The sequence below is a fragment of the Cynocephalus volans genome, chromosome 8 (genome assembly GCF_027409185.1).
Source record: "Cynocephalus volans isolate mCynVol1 chromosome 8, mCynVol1.pri, whole genome shotgun sequence".
Classification (NCBI taxonomy): Eukaryota; Metazoa; Chordata; class Mammalia; order Dermoptera; family Cynocephalidae; genus Cynocephalus; species Cynocephalus volans.
This window is the reverse complement of record NC_084467.1, coordinates 9,803,309-9,824,274: the sequence shown is the minus strand read 5'-3', so window position 1 is coordinate 9,824,274 and position 20,966 is coordinate 9,803,309. Positions and strand designations below refer to the sequence as shown.

At 37.8% G+C, this 20,966-nt stretch overlaps 1 protein-coding gene across 7 annotated transcripts in view; it reads right to left on the bottom strand.

Moving 5' to 3' along the window:
• VPS13D (vacuolar protein sorting 13 homolog D) overlaps positions 1–20,966 on the bottom strand; it is a 256,779-nt gene that overhangs the window by 122,470 nt on the left and 113,343 nt on the right. For all 7 annotated transcript variants that reach the window (XR_010024193.1, XR_010024194.1, XM_063104869.1 and 4 more), the window contains 8 exons: positions 19,591–19,733; positions 15,933–16,063; positions 15,535–15,710; positions 11,049–11,172; positions 9,973–10,208; positions 7,543–7,651; positions 2,481–2,644; positions 1,099–1,207 (listed from right to left, as the gene is read on the bottom strand). Coding sequence is in view for 5 of the 7 variants with exons in the window: in XM_063104869.1 (XP_062960939.1) it covers positions 1,099–1,207; positions 2,481–2,644; positions 7,543–7,651; positions 9,973–10,208; positions 11,049–11,172; positions 15,535–15,710; positions 15,933–16,063; positions 19,591–19,733 (1,192 nt within the window). In the remaining 2 variants the exon portion in view is untranslated. The remainder of the gene's footprint in view (positions 1–1,098; positions 1,208–2,480; positions 2,645–7,542; positions 7,652–9,972; positions 10,209–11,048; positions 11,173–15,534; positions 15,711–15,932; positions 16,064–19,590; positions 19,734–20,966) is intronic.

Genomic DNA, 20,966 nt, shown 5'->3' with positions numbered 1-20,966 from the left:
GGTCAGACACAGAATCCACCAATTATAACAAGCCCTCTTTTGCCTCCAGAAGTCTGAATTGTATTGCTAATTGAAAATCACAAATCCATTCCAGATGTGTGCTTCATATAAGTAAGCAGCTTGCCTTTGATGAAAAAAGCTCAGGGCAATAGAGATAAAGAAAATAAATCTCACCAAATAGCAGTCAGAGGCTCCTTACAGTTTTGCACACTGCCCTGGAGCACAATCTCCCTAGAGAAAAGGACAGCCTGGGACAACAAACACCAGGGACAAACAGACATCATGGGCCTGATATTCTAGTATTTTACCTTTTAGGTAAAACCTCGGGCTGGGGCAGAACTGCACACGGCCACACGTGTTGTTCTTCTACATGCCCAAACCTCCTAGACACCTTCCTACTTACTAATCTCCATGGTCTTGTTCCCAGCCTAAAGCCAGAAAAAGCAAAATATCCAAACTCTTGGTAATTTTCCAAACACATATTTGCTTATAAAGTACCTGGGAGTTTATCATGGGGGTAGACTGGCTGATTTGAGGACAGAGGATACTGTCCAGCAATCTTCATTCTGACATTTGCTACAATAGTTAAATGCATATTTGGGTACAACTAAGAATGCAGAAATAAACAGCATTAAGAGTAGTAGAGTCCGAGATAACGGCTTATCTTCTCACAGAACACTTTACAGAAGGCTGTTGCAGCTATTACATTAACTTCATTAGTCTAAAACTAACCCATCTACCTTAGTGTTGGACTTTAGTTGAGACTTTTCTTTCTTTCTTTTTAAAATTACATAGGTAAGTAACATCAAAGGGAAAATTCCAGATAAGCCAAGAAAAAAGAAACTTATCACCCAGAGGCAGCCATTCTTAACACATTTGTTGTATACCACCCTCAAGAATATTGCCCATGTAAATACACACAGATGCACGACAAAAGTTTCTTGACTTTCTTTTCACCAAAATGAAAATAGAATATGTATTACTCTGTAATTAATTTCTCCCATTTAATGATTTATCACATACAACCTAGTTGAGACTTTGTTTCAAAGAAGGCTTGATCACTGCTTGCTGTGACTAGGGATGTCAAAAGCTACTGACCTGGACAACCAACCCATGCAAGCCACAGGTCAGTTTTCCTTCTCGGAAACTCCACGTCTGAGTTGTGCTCCGCCTGCGATCAGGCTTTCTTAGCATCAGCGGCTCATATCTGGAAAAAGGAAAGTGCAGTGAGTCCTTGGAGTCACCCATGTCAGGCCTGAGGAGAATGTGAGGATCCTGGCTTGCTCTTATTCCTTCTAGTATCCTCTACCCTAACAACCTAATGGGCAGTTCGCTTGAATCCTACTACAGTTAGGTATTTTTCAATGAGGAAAGAGGAATAAAATAAAATCGAAAGCAATGGAGAGGGGACACAAAGTGATAAGACTTTAAAAGTTTCATAATTCAACACAATAATATAGGTTCTCACATTCTCACAATGACAAGTTATTGTGCACTACGGGATGGGATATTTGCTGAAAATATTTAAAACCTTTCAATAGTTTTCTGTTTTATTTCTTTTTTTTTGTCTTTTTCGTGACTGGCACTCAGCCAGTGAGTGCACCGGCCATTCATATGTAGGATCCGAACCGCGGCGGGAGTGTCGCTGCGCTCCCAGCGCCGCACTCTCCCGAGTGCGCCACAGGCTCGGCCCTTCTGTTTTATTTCTGAATACTTTCAGGCTTTAACTCGTAAGTCATCCAAAGCCTTTTTGGAAGTAAATAAAATATCGACTGAAAACAAATACACTGATTTTATGGAAATACCAAGGCAAAAGCAAATAAAATGACTTACTCAAACTTAAAGAGCTGATTTGAATCTAGGGAGCTATTCATAACAACACATTGATGACTCTAATAATTTAATTTCTGCTTTCAAAAGATTTAACAAAATTATCAGAAAGATTAAAATAAAAGAAACTGTTCACTTCTAGGGAGTAAGGATAGGCTCAAAGTTTGGGTAAAAGAAATATTCACTTTTGGGCTGGCTGATTAGCTCAGTTGGTTAGAGCACAGCCTTGTAACACCAAAGTCAAGGGTTCAGATCCCCGTACCAGCTAGCCTCCCTCACCCCCAAAATATTCACTTTTCATAACCTATTCTTTTTATTGTTTTAATATCCTTTTTATTATTTTAAATTTCTTAACATCTGCATGGGTATTGTCATAAAAGCTGTAATAAAAAAAAGAGAAGAAGAAGAAGAAAGGCCCAATACTCATATTTGGGAACACGATTGGTACCTGTCATTAATGAAAAATGCAAGTATTAAAAATACAAATTCTTACTTCACTTACAGAACTTTTATTTCCTCAGATTTCCTCTGAGTCTCAATTTAAAAGTACAAATTCTTACTTCACTTACAGTACTCTTATTTCCTCAGATTTCCTCTGAGTCTGAATTTAAAAGCATTGAGCTTGAATGAAAAGTTACCTAGAAAATTACCTGTTGTCAGTTACTGCAGCAAGACCAGCAATATCTAAGATAGCAGACCCCTCGCTGGAGCGGGCGGCTGAGGGCTTATTGGGGTTGTGAGGAACTGAAGAGCCCTCATGGGCTAGCACTCCAGTGCCTGTCATCCTCCATAGCTGAGAACGCTTTCCCGGTTCCTGGTGAGCAGATACACGCAAAGACAGACAGACAGCCATCATGTGCGGCCATAGCTAGTTCCTTACTTTAAGAGCTCCCTCTAAGTGCGGAGAAAGTTCTCAAGTCAGAATAGTACTTACACATTTTTTCACATTACATAAATGTTTAATTCAAACGCTCATTATTGTCAATCCCTAGTTGCATTTAGGATGACATATGCTAGACTCTTGAACCAAACAACCAAATATCGCAAATAATGTAAAATTTAAAAAATTTATCCTTCTCATATACCTAATTTTTTTTTCCTTTTTTAAAAATTGGAAACAAATGGCTGTGCAATCTCCTACATCAGCTATATTGCCATGATCACTGCTATTCCAGATGGTGACCCTTGGGTGCCCCTACCTTAAAGAAGGATCCAATTATATAAAGCATGTATGATATTCTCAATATCTGATCATTGGTAATCCTCATAACTCACAGACAACCAGAATTTACCAGAGGTCTTCCTCCTCCTTTCCAATGTTTATAAAGGAAGTATACTATATTGATGGTTTCCAATTTTTACAAGTTTATTATATTCAAATGTTAAGTTGGTCATATTCAAAGGTTATACGAAGTTGATTGCTGTAAATTCCAAATATATTTTCTCCTTTGGAGTAGTCTGTGAGCAGCAGCTGGGCTTCCAGGTCAATCTCAAAAGTCTATATAATCTCCATATACTAGAAATAATAGCACTAGTCCATGGGATTTACATGTAATAGCTCATTTAATCCTCAAAACTATATATACTATTACTATCCTTATTTGTAGATGAGGAAGTTAAGGCTCAGTGAGACGAAGTAACTTCCTCTTGGTCACATAACTAGAGGTGGCAGGGCCAAGATTTGAGTCACCACAGTCTGATTCCAGAGCCAGCACACTTAACTGCTCTGCTATACTGCCACTCTAACACAATCCATGGTTTCATTTCAGTAACACCTATACTCCAGCTAGACCTGTCAGAACCATATACACTCTCACCAGGCAGGAGCTCCTCCGGAGCAATGCACACTCTGGATTTATTTATTGGGGTAACAGACGCTGGGTTTATTTGAACTCATTCACATGCTACTGGAAAGACAGCTTCTGCATTACATTCTACAAAGTAAAAACTAACAAAGTAGTATGGACGCTGGAGTCGAAATGCGAGGATTTGAGACCCAGCCACTCCATTTACGAGCTGAGTGACCTTGACCAAGTTCCTTAATCTGTTAGAGCCTCTGCTTCTTGCTCTGTCAAAGAAGGAAGTTAAGCTACTGCTTATGATTCTTGTGATAAGTATAATAAACGTAAGGTATTTAGCACATGCCTGGCACAGGGTATGGCCTCAATAAATGTTTGCTATGTTATTATCATTAATATCTTTTTTAATGTACATACATAGCACTGTATGTACATTATCTTAGCTGATCCTTCTAAAAAATCTGGGAGGTCAGTAGGAAAATGAAGCTCAGAGAGGAACGGGAAATACGAGATACCAGGTATCTTTAAGTGGCAAAGCCAGAACTCAAACCTGGAAAGACAGCATGCTCTTTCTACTGTATGCCACTGCCTCCTAGTCTGCAAAAAGAGATGAAACTGAGCTGCACTTCTCCATCTCCAGTCCCCACATGCTTGCTTCTCTGTTACAGTAAGAGAATACACCCATCCATAGCACCAGAACCAACACTGAAAAGCATCTCAATTATCCTGTAGATGCCACAGATTGGGAATTATAGCACAGATGCCCAGGTGAGGTCAAGTTTTCACACAGGGATTCCTCTACTGCCTGCCCATGTGTACAGGCTCATCCTAAGGTGGAAACCATCAATATGTTCCACTTAAAAACCTGATATACACCACTCTCCTTCCAGTTCCCTTCCTCCCTGCCCTAATAATTTGGCCCTAAAACCACTAGATGGAACTGAGGAAGGCAGAAGTCCATGGGAGCTGTTATGGGGTGGGGGATTACAGTGGCCCAGTTTGGGATTACTAAAGCCCACGTGGGACAAGGAAAGTATCCACATGGGTGATGGGGCAGCCCAGAGTGGGGTATGGAAGCCCAAGGTGGGTGAAGATGACATCATGCCAATGAGTTGGGGAGGGGAGCGGAAAAGGGGCATCAGTGACAGAGAGATGAGGAGGGCATTCCTGTAAAGGGCTGGGGGGTGTAAAGGGCCTGCCCAGCGCATGGAGATCAGAGCCCAAGGCAGCTAACGAGGGTGTCCACACAGGAGGTGGTGCAACTGTGGTGACAGAGGTTAAGTTACATTAAGGGGAACTGATCAAACCAATAAATACATTCTCAATGCTGGACAAGGGAGTTACAAATATGGCAAGGAAGAAAATTAGAATAAACTTTGTGACACTGGACTGGAACTGGAAATATTAGTGTGAACTGCTGGTTTTAGATATATGAGAGTAGTTCAAAAAGTTCGTGGAAAAATGGAATTAAAAGATATTATGAGGCTGGTTAGTTCAACTGATCAGAGCATGGTGTTATAACACCAAGGTTGGGCCGAGCCCGTGGCGCACTCGGGAGAGTGCAGCGCTGGGAGCGCGGCGACGCTCCCACCGCAGGTTCGGATCCCATATAGGAATGGCCGGTGCACTCACTGCCTGAGTACCGGTCACGAAAAAGACATTAAAAAAAACAAAACAAAACACCAAGGTCAAGGGTTCAGGTCCCCATACCAGCCACCTGCCAAAAATAAAATAAATAAAAGACATTACAATTCCTTCCATGAGCTTTTTGAAGATGCCATATAATATGTAAGTACATGTATGAAATACACATATGCATATATGTGCTCATATATACATAGATAAAGCCCCTAGCTTTGTCCTCTGAGAGAACCTGGGAGCAGTGACACCACCATGGCAACAAGTGTATCTAGTGCACATATCCTAAGTTTCCAAATCCCATTCCCTGATAAAAGGGATCGGGGCTCCTGGAGAAGTAAAGAATTCCAGGCATGGTGCAGGGAAAATGTAAGATGGACCCAGGAGAACTTGCTGTGTCAGAAAGAAAGAAAAGTTCTCAAGTAATGAAGAGCACGTGTCAAAAAGACAAGAGAGTTAAAGGAGCTCCCACTGGCCAAAATGAAAAAAACTGTGCATCACAGTAAAAATGACAGTAACAGATAACCCACTGAGTGAAACAGGAGCCCATACTGACTGACTTACACATGAATACATATAAATAGAAAATCTGATGAGGAATAGGATATTTACATAGTCTCAGAGTACCTCTCCACAAAATATTTTACTAATTACAAAGGGAAAAAGTAACTCCATTGCTCCAAGTTAACATCATCAGTAACAGGACAAATCAACATCATAGCTCCACTTCTGTAAAATTCCTATCAACTTTCCTGAAAATGTGAAATTGTTCCAAAACAAAAAGTAAAAAAACAAAACCCAACCAAACAAAAATCTAAGATGCCAAACTTCCTACTCTTGGCTTCCAATGAAAGAGGTCCATTTCTTAATGTCAATTCATACACTTTTACCTAATTTTAGACATTGATGCAACTCATTTATTATCTACTCTCCTATTTACCAGTTTTCATCATCATCAAGTGAAATAATGAGAAAATATTCTATAAATTACAAAATGTTATTTAAAATGCTACAGCTATTGCTACTTAATAAAAAAAGAATCTGTTCTGGCTCTAAAATTGTGTGATGGTTGCACATATCTGTGAATACACTGAAAGTCAGTGACCTGTACACTTTAAAGGGTAATTTATATGGCATATGAATTATATTTCAATAAAGCCACTAAAAATACAAAATTAAAGAACATGTGTATTAAGTTTCATTTGATGTGCAAACTTCGAGATAATTTAAATCACCTCCTCATCCCTGCCAATTAAAAATCTGCTAAGAGCTGCACAACCTCAAAGCCTAATGAATCATAAACAAGCTCCATTACTGCCACGTGTGATACCACCGTAGGTAGTAAACAGACATCTTCTGACAGGGTTCTTTTTTAATTCTGTGATTTAAATTACACAAAACCTTTAAGAACACATCTTTCTTGTCAATGTGTTTGAAATTATTATACCTGCTGATCTCCTGCCATTCATTCATTCATTCATTCATTCATTTATTTATTTATTTAAAAAGATGACCGGTGAGGGGATCTCAACCCTTGGCTTGGTGTTGTCAGCACCACGCTCAGCCAGTGAGCAAACCGGCCATCCCTATATAGGATCCGAACCCGTGGCCTTGGTGTTATCAGCACCACACTCTACCGAGTGAGCCACGGGCCGGCCTGATCTCCTGCCCTTTAAAATGGCTTCTAGATCCCTGTGTTCTCAAACTGCTGCCATCTTTCAGTTTCAACCATTTATGACCAGTCTTTCTGACATTCTTAATACTTCTGGCCAAATTTTATTGCTTCCCTTTCCAAATCTAGAGCCACGAACATAAACATTCCTTAAACTGACTTAAAAAGAACTCAAACTGACCATTTTATCTCTTTTTATGGTGACTTCCAACTCTGCAGTCAGCATAAAAAAGGAAAAATTTTGTCAATTTGATATTTCTTTAAATTCGGTTTAAGAAAAAGATTAGGAAAGGGTTACAACAGAAAAATAAAATAATAAAAAACACAAATCACAAATTCAAGGATTAAGTTATTCAGATAGGGTATGGAAAGTGAGAAGGGCTTGGAATTCCTACAGCAGGCAAAATGGTACAGTGAAAACACAGTACAGTGGAAATACTGAACTGGAGCTTTCAAGATGCCTGAGTTCTGTGCCTTGTGCAAGTCATTCAACCTAGGTCTTCATTTCCTCATCTGTAAAACAGACTCTGGATGAGAAAATCCTGAGTCCTTTCCAGCACTAAAAATCTTTTATTCTAAATTCCAATTCCTAAGGTCTCTTACCTTCTTCTTTAAAATGACTCTTTGTGTTTTTGGTGAGACATCCAAGACGAGCTCTGCACAGGTAATAGCCTTATTGGAAGCCACAGGCCTTCCTGTTCCCTCCTGCAAACTAGAATTTAAAAATAAATATATATATATGTGTGTATATATACATCCACATGTATTCAAGTATTCATAAGCAAATCCCTAAAACCTCTATTAAAGAAGAAAATTTTTTAAAGCATAGAAGAAAAAGTCTGACTCAAGTAGCAAAAAGATCAGAGCTGTATTTTTTCCCTGCACAGTTTAAACATTCATTTGTCAGAAGGTGTTTTTCCTCTCCTAATAATTTTAGTGGCTTAAACTTCAGCTATGACCCTGTATCTTCAGAGGCCAAAAAAAAAAAAAAAAGCAAAAACCAAAAACTGACATCCCAAGGGACCAAGAATGAGACAGTTCCTCAAAAAATTAAACATGGAATTACCATAGAACCCTGCAATTCCAATCCTAGGTATAAACAAAAAAGAACTGAAAACAGGTACTCAAATAAACACACGACTGCGCATGTTCACAGCAGCACTGTTCACAATAGTCAAAAGGTGGAAACAACCCAAGTGCCCATCAATGGATAAATGGTTAAACAAAATGTAGTATATACATACAGTGGAATATTACTCAGTCATAAAAAGTACTGAATAGTTTTCATAAAAAGAACGATACTGGTACAAGCTACAGTGTGGATGAACCTCAAAAACATTATGCTAAGTGAAAGAGCCAGACACAAAAGGTCACTTATATGATCCCATTCATATGAACTAGCCAGAATAGGTAAATCCATAAAGACAAGGCAGATTGGTGGTTGCCAGGACCTAGGAGGAGGGAGTATGGGGAGTAACTGCTTAATGGGTTTGGGGTTTCTTTTGGGGGTGATAAAAATGTTTTGGAACAAGGCAGAGGTCGTTGCACAACATCATGAATGTACTAAAAGCCACTGAATTGTTCATTTTTAAATGGTTATATGAATTTCACTTCAATAAAAACCAAAACAAAATTTTAAAAAACTAGTTCTTCTTCCCATCATTAGTTCCCTTCAAGAATGCAAAGAAACAGTATCTAATATACTCCAAAAGATGATTCTACCTCTTAGCACACCAAGATTATTCTAATTCTACTGTTAGACTCTGCACACCAAGATTCCCAGGAGCTTATCTTCTTATGTGCTCCATATCAGTTCAACCCCTTAAGCTCATAATCCTCCATTAGGATTCTTCAGTTAAAGAGCTTAGTAACTACTGGAATTTATAGAACATAGGAGAAAAACATGACTGGCAATGAGATTTAGAACTGGTTTTTCAGGCACTAAACCTTAAGCATGTCACAATGGTAAGTGCCCTAATCTTTAAAAACAAATAAACAACAAACAAACATTATTGGCTTCACTATAAGACAAACATTCCTGCACCATCATTACCAAAGAGAACTGCAACAGACAAGAAAAAACGGCTGTTCTCTGCAAATCCAATTCCTTACCATTGAAATCTGGACTCTAGGCATATGAGAAAGATAATGCAAAGATCCAGAAATTATTTTGTGGGCCCCAGGCACATATAAAAATCTCACTCATATGCCAAGTTAGAACACTTTGGAAAGGAATATAATTTTAAATATCCTCTTCATCAGGTGATTTATATCTGTAATGCTAAAGATTCAGCTATTTTCCATTTCTTCACAGATAAATTTTAAAATTGGCCCTATTACTTCAGCACAAAACAATAAGTTGGATTTACATGTTGGTTGGAATGACCACTTTTTGAAAGCCCAGTGTTTTGAATCTCTATGTGTCAATCAACAGCAGAATTAGAATAAGTTCTACGTTCTTCACCTGAGTTTTCTAAATACAATTAGACAAACAACAGTGAAGATTGTAATTCTAAGGCAACTGGAATCACTATGAAGTTAAGCTACTATACCTGGCTTTAGGTGAATACTAAGATAGACCCTCAAGTGCTTTAATCAGTATTCTTAATGGGGGAGGTAATCAGAATAATGACTTGAATAATTACAATGAAGATTAGTTTCAAATGAGGAAAGAGGCAAACAGACTAACACACAGTACAAATAAAGTTTAAGAAATACACAAAAAATACTTAAAGCAAGAGAAATTGAAGATATTATAAGAATAACATCATATAGAAGGAATTATTAAATACTAGAATGAATTAATGGGGGATATCTTTAAAAAGAGGAGAGTCTGGCCTTTGGATAAATTTTAATCTAGCCAAAAGAGTTTAGACTAAAAGACCTCAAGCAAGATCCTGAGCCTAGGATTTGGTTAAGAAAAAAGGCATCTTCCTTCATATTTCAGTCTCCTGAGAAACTGCTTAAAATTTAAAATTAGTTAATAATTAGAACCTTCTACTTTAAGAGAGCAGTAATTTAATCCAAAATTACCCAGAGAAGGTATATGTAGCAGCAATGTAAATGAAATTTTCATAATAAAGCTGTCGGTTATCCTGGAAATCATTCATGTTGCAATTGATCTCAGAGGAACCTGCCCCTTTAACAGTCAGAGTGAGAAAAGGTGGCAGGGTGGGTTCATCCCATGCATAATCCAGTGAAGTCATGGGCTTCACTTCAGTTCGAAGCCTGGGTTCAGCTACACCATGCTGAGTAAAGACAACTGGGACCTAGAGTAAAGGCAAAGAGGACAAAGAGCACTTTCATTCAGAGTGGTGTTATTGAAAAGCAATTCAGTACTTCCCATGTTTAAGTTCCAGATCCTTCCCAAATGAATCCTATACAGAGAACAATCACCAGTAAGGCTCGTCATCTCACCTCTTCAAATGCTTTTCTAATCATCTTACAAATTCCAATAAAGCCCACTAATTAAAGGAGACCAGCTACAAACCATTGGATAAAGGGCGTTAAGAAGCTTTGCCAAGCCAAATATATAGGAGGAGCAATTCCATCTTTCCAATGGCATCACTTCTACCCTGACCCCCTGTGATACACTCTGAATACAGAAAGGCACAAAATTTTGGAATTCGGCTACAGAAAGTCACATATTGTAAGATGTACTATTATCCAAAGGCACAATTTAAAATAGAATTTAATGATTTCCATTTTGGTTTTACTTGAAAGATTTACAAAAATGCTCACTGTAACTAAGCAATAGTAGTATTGCCCATTCCCACTGTCACTGGACAATCTGATTCCTTTCTCTGTTTGTATGGGATATCTACAGAGGGCATCATGTCAATCAAATACTCTAGTTAAAGTAAGTTTTGGGGGCTAAAAGGTTACTTCTGGCTGGACAAGGCTGCCCTTTTATGAAAATAACAAGCAGAAGTCATTTCCTAATGGTAAGGATTTCTAGGTCTGTCCAGCCATAGAGATCCTATCTGTACACTGCATAGCTTCTTTTAAGCCTATGTTTAAAATATATTGCACCGTTATCTCAAGGGCAGCACATACTCCACCCTCCCATACACAAGACAGCCGAACCGGCTCTCGACTCTACTCAATACCTTAGAAAAGTTGTCAATTCGGAAAGGAGGGGGTAACTGATCTGTGTCACTAAACGAGATCCTATATGTAGCTCCTCGAAGAGTAATTTCCACTCGTAGGAAGAAGCATTTTCCTAGGGTATCTCTGCAGAATAAGGAAACAAAAGAGGCTGTGTAAATGGAGGAGACAAGCTGCAGTTCACTTTCTTCTCATACATCTTGCACACGGGTTAGGCCTCAGTCAATACCACTGAACCTACAGCCCACTGTGTGTTCTTGGATCATACTAAAAAAGTAGCAACTGATAATATAATCACAAAATGGTGATTTTCTAATTCTGTCATTTCTTCAACATTTAACTATTATTCTTCTGTAAAGAGCTATAGAGTATGCATGTAATGTATATACTGTATGTATGTACTGTAGTGTCTATATGTGTGTATGTATATATACACATTTATATAGATATATATATATATCTCTGTATACATAAAAATATATAGGAGGGAATGGAAACCTCATCTTTACAGAAGAATGTCAGTTAACAAATGTAGAAGAAATGACAGAATTAGAAAATCACCATTTTGCAACCATCAATGTAGTAACTGATTCAGGTAAGAACCATCAAACCACTGAGTGAAAGGTTTTGGGAAATAGAATATTCACACAGTCTTAAATTGCCCCCCAATGGATTACTCTTATTTACAAAGAAGAAAAGACAACTTTGCAATAGAGAGACCTGGTGGACAACACCTTACCCAAGTGATAATCAAACTCATCAACACTATCAAAAATGAGACCCATAGACATTACAGCCCTCCTGATGTGATACAATGGGTAACACGCAATATCAAGAAGGTAGTATTGTTCCTAAAAATGTGTGACCCAAAGCTATACATAGGAAACTATTGTCCAAATACAGAAAAAATGAAATTCTACAAGAAACTGGCATGTACAATTACAATGTGTCGATTAAAATAAAATTTTTTTAAAAAACTGGCTTGGAGTCTTCAAAAATGTCAATGTCAATAGACAAGGAAAAGCAGGACTGCTCTAAATTAAAGGAGACAAGAGAATATCTCAGCCAAATAAAATGAATGATCCTTGATTGGATCCTAGATCAAAGAGAGGGGTTGCTATGAAGGACATTTTAGTTATTCATTCAGTCTATAAAAACTAGTTATTAGAAAACATCATATCCATGTTTAATTTCTTCAGTATGATATAAAACTTGATTTTATTTGTAGGGTGGGGGGGTAGTTAGAAAGCAGGGAATTCTGTAGCTAAAACCACCACTCTTTTACCTGGGTAGAGGAAGCAGGTACAGCTAAGTATCATGATAACTTCAATTTACTTTTAAATGGTTCAGAAAATGGGGGGTGGGGGGGAGATGAAGCAACAAGTTGAAAAGTGATAAATCTAGGTAAAGATATAGGGATGTTCAGTGTACCAGTCTTGTAACTTTTCTGTAGTTTAAATTGTTTCCTAATGAAAAGTTAGGGAAAGAAAAAGAAATAGCTGGCATAGGTCTGTTCTCAGTAGTTTAGGACTGTTCACTAAAACTATTTTAAAATTATTGACAAAAAGTACACAAATCATCTTCCTCCCCCCACCATCTTTTTATTTTTTCAAGTAATCATGAGTAACATTTTTGTTTAATTACAAATTGGCTTCCCATTCTCACACAACAGATCTGGGCTGCCTCCACTCAGGCAGTATATAAAACAGTGGTGATTTTAGCTGTAGAATCCCCCACCTTCTCTCCCCCCCCCCATTAAAATCTTGTAGGGAACACACTATACTAACAGACAAAAGTTCTGGTTGAAATAGGGATGCAAGCACTGGAGCCCTGTTCACTTGGCTCCATAATAGTTATCTCCTTAGAACTCAACAGCCCTAGAAACAGCTTGAAAACCCCTGTACCAAGATGCAATTCACCTTAATAAGGGCAAGGGTAAAGTATAATTAAGAAGGACCTACCATTGAATCAGATAATGCATTTAAAAGTCAAATCTAAATACTATTTTGTATAATCTATTGTTAAATTATCTATATTTCTGTTCCCTTACAATGGTGTTCTCAATAGAGACTGACAAGTATAAAAGGTTAAATTTTGCTTCTAAATGTGTTCACATAGCACTGATTTCAGATTCTTTAGCTCCAAAAGCATTTAATGAAAAAAATTAAAGAAAGCAAATAAATGGAAAGACATTCCATGTTCATAGGTTAACATAATATTGTTAAGATTCAATATTACCCAATACAATCTATAGATTTTAAGCAATTCCTAAACATCCAATGGCATTCATTGCAGAAATAGAAAAATTGATTCAAAAATTCCTATAGATCTCAAGTGACTCTGAACAGAAAAAAAAACCTTAAAAATAAAAAAGTCAGAGGTCGCACACTTCCTTATTTCAAAATTTACTGCAAAGCTACAATAATCAAAACAGCTTGGCACTGGCATAAAGACAGACAGACCAATGGAATAGCATAGACAGCCCAGAAATATAAACCCTCACATATAAGGTCAAATAATTTTCAACAACAGTACCAAGACCAATCCATGGGGAAAGGAGTCTTTTCAAATGATCATGCTGGAAAGCTGAATATCCACATGCCAAAGAATGCAGTTAGACCCTCACCTTATCATATTATATCAAAACATTAACTCAAAATGGATGAGAGATGAGCTAAAAGAGCTAAAACTATAAAACTCTTAGAAAAAAACAGAGAGGAAAAGCTTCAGGACACTGGATTTGGCAATGATTTCTTGAACATGACACCAAAAGCACACGCAACAAAAGTAAAAGTAGGAAACTAGACGATATCAAAAGTAAAAACGTCTAGGGCCGAGCCCATGGCGCACTCCGTAGAGTGCTGCGCTAGGAGCGCGGCGACGCTCCCGCCGCGGGTTCGGATCCTATATAGGAATGACCGGTGCACTGAGTGCCGGTCACGGAAAAAAAAAAAAAAAAAAAAAAGTAAAAACGTCTATGCATCACAGAACATAATTAACAGAGTGAAAAAGCAACCTATGGAATGGGAGAGAATATTTGCAAACCATACATCTGATAAGGGTTAATATCCAGAATAAAGAATTCCTATAACACGACAACAAAAAAAACAAACAACCTAATTCAAAAATAGGCAAAGAACTTGGATAGATATTTATCTGATGAAGATATACAAATAGCCAACAAGCACATGAAAAAATGCTCAGTATCACTAATCACTAGGAAAATGTGAATCAAAACCATAATGAAACACCACCTTACACCCATCAGGATGGCACTATCAAAAACACAGAAAATCACAAGTGTTGGTGAGGTTGTAGAGAAACTGGAACCCTTGTGCACTGTTGGTAGGAAAGTAAAATGGTGCAACTACTATAGAAAACAGTATAGCAGTTCCTCACAAAATTAAAAATAAAATGACCGTATGATCCAACAAGTCCAGTTCTAAGTCAATACCCAAAAGAATTAAAAGCAGTCTTGAATAGATATATTTGTACACACATGTTCACAGCAGCACTATTCACAATAGCCAGAAGGTGGAAGCAACCCAAGTGTCCATCAACAGATGAATGGATAAACAAAAGTGGTTGTTTGTGTGTGTATAAAATGAAGTATTATTCAGCCTTAAAAAGAAAGGAAATTCTGACACATTACAACATGTACGAACCTTGAAGACATTATGCTAAGTGAGGTAAGCCAGTCACAAAAAGAAAAATACTGATTCAACTTATGTGAGGTACCTAGAGTAGTCAAATTTAGAGACAGAAAGTGGAATGGTGGTTGCAAAGGGGGAGAAATAGGGGCATGGGAAGCTGTTATTTAATGGGTACAGAGTTTCAGTTTTGTAAGATGAAAAGAGTTCTGGATATTATTTGCACAACAATGTGAATGTACTTACATGAGTGAACTGTATGCTAAAAAATGGTTAAGATGGTAAATTGTATGTGTTTTATCATAATTAAAAATGTTTAAAAATAAATTTTTAAAAAAACATTTGATGAAAGCAGGAAGAAAGATTAAGTCATCCTGGGATAATTGAGGCTGAATTTGGTTGATTTTTCTGAACAAAGACCTGAGAGTCACTCAGTTGGGTATAGAAGTCCAGATGATTTACTGGAACACTATCAAATGAGAGAAGGGTTTGTACAAATGTGTAAAACAGACAAAATCATTTATAATCAATATTACCATCTAAATGCCAACAGAATTTTCAGAGGTGCAGGCAACCATTACATGAGCTCAGTGCCACCCCTTGGACTTGCAACTTTAGACCACACAAATTACACAATGGTCAAAACTGTCAACATCCCATTTAACTTGTTCCATCAAAATGCGCACTCATACTTCCCTGGACTTTCCAAGTTCTAAGACCTCCAGCTGAGCCAGAAATAGTTGTGTCCATTTTACAAAGAGCTATATATGGGCTTCCTATTTACATTACTACACCTCAGACAAGGCTACTTTTTGTCTATTTAGAGTCTCAAACTTACCTCATGTTGATATGGAAGGAATTATTCTTGTTGACTTCAAAGCCTCCAGACCAAATACAATTGGGAACATCCATCAACCTGACACATAATAGCTGATCATAGTCATTCCGAGGCCAGTGGAACACCACACTGGAACCAGGGAGTGTGGAAATGTAACCTTCAGGATTGGCTGTTCCCTAAATACACAAAATCACTGGCTTTAGTCAACAAGTTAATTCAAGACAGCAAATGTTTACTGAGTACCTACTCTAAGCCCAGCCCTCTACCAAGAACTATTTCCGTGCCAAAGCTACTTACACACATCACACAATTCAGTCTTGATGGGAGATAAGCCATGACATTAAAATTCACCGTGCTATTAAATAAAGTTAGTCATTCCTCAAAAGCAAACTGCTTACCTGTCCCCTGGCAAACTCCCTCTGTGCAAATGCAAGTTTGTGAGATGATTTATTGTCTAACAGGTAACGGGGGGCAAAGATGACCATACAGGTGTCAATATATCGACCTCGGCCTTTCTTGACATCAATACCTACAAATAACAAGAGTCACTGCCATGAATTAATCAGAAGAGAGAAAATCCTTGGTCTAACAAAAACAAATAGGCTTCACAATTACTTATCACCCAGAAACGATATCAAGCCTTCCAAAAATGGAAAGACAACAGCAACTGAGCTCAAAGTATTATTCCTTGTTCCCATTCAGGCCTTAAAAAGTCTCAGGGGCAATATCAATATCCCTATAATTCCTAATTTCCTCACAGAGTGTGTACCTTTACAACAGCAACTAAAATATATAGGTGTTCATTCATATATACCCTAGGTTTCCATTTATGAAGCTGACTACTAAGACAGTTTCATGTGATATATATTTCTGCTCTTGGCATGCAAAATTTCCTCCTACAGAACTTACCCCTTTTATAGGATAAAGTGAAAATTTCAGATTACTTAGCTGGATTCTGTACTGTCCCGAACTCAACTGACTCTCCTCTAGTGTTTGCTTTTAGCCCACCGCCCAAGAATCCAGCTCAAATATAATGTTAACTGTTAACACTAAAGTCAACAGTTCAGATCCCTTTACTGGCCAGCCACCAAAAATAAATAAATAAACAAATAAATAAAAATAAATAAAAGAAAACCATAATGCTAAATAGTATAGTATTTATTCATTTATAAAGTAAATGTGTTTTCAACATTTACTGTGTTCAGGGGGAAAAAGAAAACAATAAGTCAGAAGGAAATCTCAAAACACCAGGTTCCAAATAAAGAAAACTGAAATAACTGTATAACTCTAACAATTTTTAAAAATACAAAAGGGTAGAATGAATTACTCATTCATTGGTTCATTCATTCATTCATTCATTCAGACAATAAATATAGCAACAATATTCAAGGCACCAAGCTGAGCTCTGGTCATATAATGATAAATATTTATAATAGAAATAATAAAAATAATATTTTTGTTAATATTTGTGAACTCTTAGCACATGCTAGGCCCTCTATCAAAGGCTTTACATTTAATCCTGACAACCTTATAGGTTAGGTATGTTAATTATTACCATTTTATAGATGAGGAAACTAACACATGGAAAGCTAAGTAACTTGCCCTAGATCACACAGCTATCAGGTGGTACAGCTGGGATTCAAACCCAGATAAGCCAGCCTGCCTCTGGAGCCAGCACCCTCATGGTGGCTTGCTCCTATTGTGATGGGACATATACAAGGAGCCTGTTCACAGCAGTCAACAAGTTTCAAGAGAAACATAAAAACAAAAGATCCCACTTTATGATATGACAACCAGGTGTCCTAGCTTTCCCAACATAATCCCAATTATAAATATTCACTTATATTGGCTTGAAAATTCTTGTGTTCCTTTAACATAAGGCTTAAAAATACCCGAAAGACAGAGCAAATCACAAAAACAAGTATCTCTGAAACTCCGTATCTAAGAAATGCTATATAATACTGGGATAGGGAGATAAACCCTATTACTTTTCTTTCTGTGATATACTGAAATGCTTTAGTTGTCAGAAATCAACATTATCGTTAACTGATCTCAACTTATACAAAGTCCGCCTACAAAAGATGTATTTTATTTGATATTACAAAAAGAGTCAAGAGTATCTTAGAACAGTATACACACTCAATTTTTGGAAGCAGGCAGGTTTTTTAGTTTCCCTTTTCATCTTAGATTGCCCTGACAAACTCCCCAATAAATCAACAACTGGTAAGTTCAAAATGCATAAAACCCTCCTTTTTGGAGGTACGTGCAAGGTTTACTAGCAAAGCTGTCCCTGTCTTTTCAGTTTGGGACTGTGCTTTAAAATTCCCTGATAGGGAGCTAATTTATCCAATTCTTCAAAATATTCAAGTAAAAGATTCCACAAATTCCCTTAGTAATACATGCCAAAATCTCATGATCCTTAAGAATCATAAATTCCTATCTTAACCCACCTCCTGTATTTCTTCCCTTGGTGGAACAGCAAAACTGAAATCACAGCCCTGTCTCTAAAAACATATGCTACGTGCCGTAGTGAATGTTCCTAGCATGTAAGTTTATAGGGCCAATCCCACTGCGTATTTCTGATTGGTCTGCTCAATTTGCCTCCCTGCAAGAATTCTGTGGTTCTCAGTGCTAGCTGCTTTAAAAGGAACAAACTCCACATCCTCCACACCTCTCCAATTCATCCCAACTCTAGCTTCCAGCCAACCTGTGGTGGCTTGCTTTGGGAAAAAGTATAAAGGGCAAGATAGCCCAGCAGAAAACCAAACCCAGCATGAAGCAGCCTTTGCCTATTCAAGGGGTGGAGCAAACAAATGCGAGAAAAAGGAAAGAAAACTATCCTCTGCAGGAGGGCCAAATAAAGCTTATTGCTTTTAAAAATCTTAATGTCAACTTTAAGGAGACAGTTCGTGTCAAGGGAGAAGGAAATCCATGTTAAAAAACCTAAAAGAGAAACTATACTTGGAAGATTTTCTTACAAATTAATCCCCAAACACTTAAACTCTTCCCTGACTCTCCATGGGATTCAGAGTAAATATATAAATGACACCACCTCAGTTTCTCCTTTTATAACATGACTCCTTAGATCTGTACTAATACAGTAGCCACTAGCCATATGTAGCTATTTATATTTAAAATCATTAAAATCAAATACAACGAAAAATTCAATTACTCAGTCACACTTGCTACTTTCTCAGTAATGTGCTCACAAGCGCTCAGTAGCTACCGTATTGGACAGTGCAAAACAGAACATTTCCATCATCACAGAAAGTTCTACAGGACAACACAGTTCTAAATGGTTTACCAATGCTCAAGACTAAACACTGCTTGAGATACTTGAAAATTATATCCTAAAAGAAGAATGAGCTGCTAACATTTTAAACCTAAGGCATATTTAAATCAAATTTATCCTAAGCCTTCAGAAAGTCTTCCGAGCGTTCTCAGTGGCTATGAGGCATATGGATACAGTATCCTCCCCTCTCCTCCCTACCTTTCTCCCATTTATAAGCTAAGCTAGTTTGGGGGCTTCTAATTGCCACAACCGCTAAGTGCATTTTATTATATTTGCTGCCTCAAATAGGTACGCTCCAATCCTAATCCTACTTCTGACCCGGACCTCCCCTTTGCATCTGGGCAAGTCACTTAACCTCTCTGCTTCAGTTTCAAGGAGAACAATGCTTCTTACCCTCTTAGGGTTTGCAAATTTTAATGAATGCGTGGGAATACTTGGAGGATGAAAAGCATTCTAAGTGTTCCTATTATTTCCCTGAAAAACAAGGATTCAAGCCAAACTGATACTTTCCTGACACAAGTGACTCTGAAATTAAACAGAGCCACAGACCTCAAAAGGGCAGTGTTTAGGTGACTTCTCAGCTCCATAGGAGAATAGATCCGTGTTGATACCAATCTAGCATTCAGAGAACAGATACCTGACCCAATGCCAAATGAGAAAATCAACACTTGTAGCCAGGCCAAATGCACGGCCAGCTTACTCCTCCAAGCCTGAGGTCATCAGCCAATGGTTCTGATTCTCCCGCTGCCCCAAACATAACCCACCAATGTTATAGATCAGCCCTGGGCGGTTTCCTTGCTGGATGACTTTCAAAGGTCGGACACCATTACCACCATCCAGGGAGAAGCCCTGACACCAGCCCGGCATGCCTTCCGGATGAATCCCCCTTCCAATTCTCATCGTGCAGCTGTGGGGTGGAAAAGCAAAGATATATATATTCATCCACAATTAAGTCTTATCTACCTGTTCTAATCAGGAAACACTAAGTAGCTAACACCCAAAATAAGATCTCTAATACTGACACTCTTTCTCACTCTCATGTGATTCCCAAGCACAGTGAGAAAATTAATCAGTAGTCAAAACTCTATCTTAGAGGTAGCCATAGTACAACAGTGTGTGAAATGTATTGATATCTACAACTAAACACTTTAGGAGAAAACATTAGGATTCTATAAGCATAACACATGAGAAAAATGCTATAATTTCTAATAGTCCCCTAAAAATCAAGGATTCAAGCCAAATAGATACTTTCCTGACTCAGGCATTTCAAGGGTTCATGAAAAAAGCACAAGAAAAGTATGTACAAGAAGATGGAGTTAATGGTGTGTGACTCCTGGGGTGTGGCACTATTATAGTAGTAAAGCACTATTTAGTTGGCTGGTGTGTTGTCAAGAATTCTGGAAACATAATTCCTGAATGTGTATTCCAGCTGTACCACTAACAAGCATTGTAACCCAGGGCAGGTAACTCTCTTTGAGCCTCAGTTTCCTCATCTTAAAATAGAATTTCCTGCCCTAAGTCACTGGGATGTGGGGGAGAACCCAATGAGACGGTCTCTGTAAAATGCTTTGGAAACTGTGAATTCCGCAGATAAAATGAACTGTGTGTGTGACAAATGTTAAGTTCAAGACCTAGAAGTGTCAAAATCCTTTCAAGAAAAGAATGAGACTGGGCTTGCTGAACATGTTGCAGAGCTGGCTGTATCTCCTACAATATCCAGCACTCTAACCAATCCTCTCTCCTTGACTCCAACACCAATCTAGATTCCAGCCCTCCCTGGTAAATGCAAGTGTAATACTCTAGAAGCTTTCCTGTTGAGCTTTCAGCATAATTCTATAGATAATGAATTGGGTACAGCATTTTAGCAGTATCAGATATGAGGGTACTTCAAAAAGTTCACAGAAAGATTCATATTACCTTTTAATTCCATTTTTCCACAAATGTTCTGAAGTACCCTCATACACCCACTTATCTTTGAATTAAGGCTATAAATTAGAAGACTCTTGTAAAAAGCAGAATGTCAAAACCAAAAACAAAAGTGAATTAACGCTCCTACAATACATTAAAGGGACATGTCATCTAATCCGCATAATTGTTGCTTTCCCCTGCCTTTAAACATGTAGTGAATGCTTTGAGATCT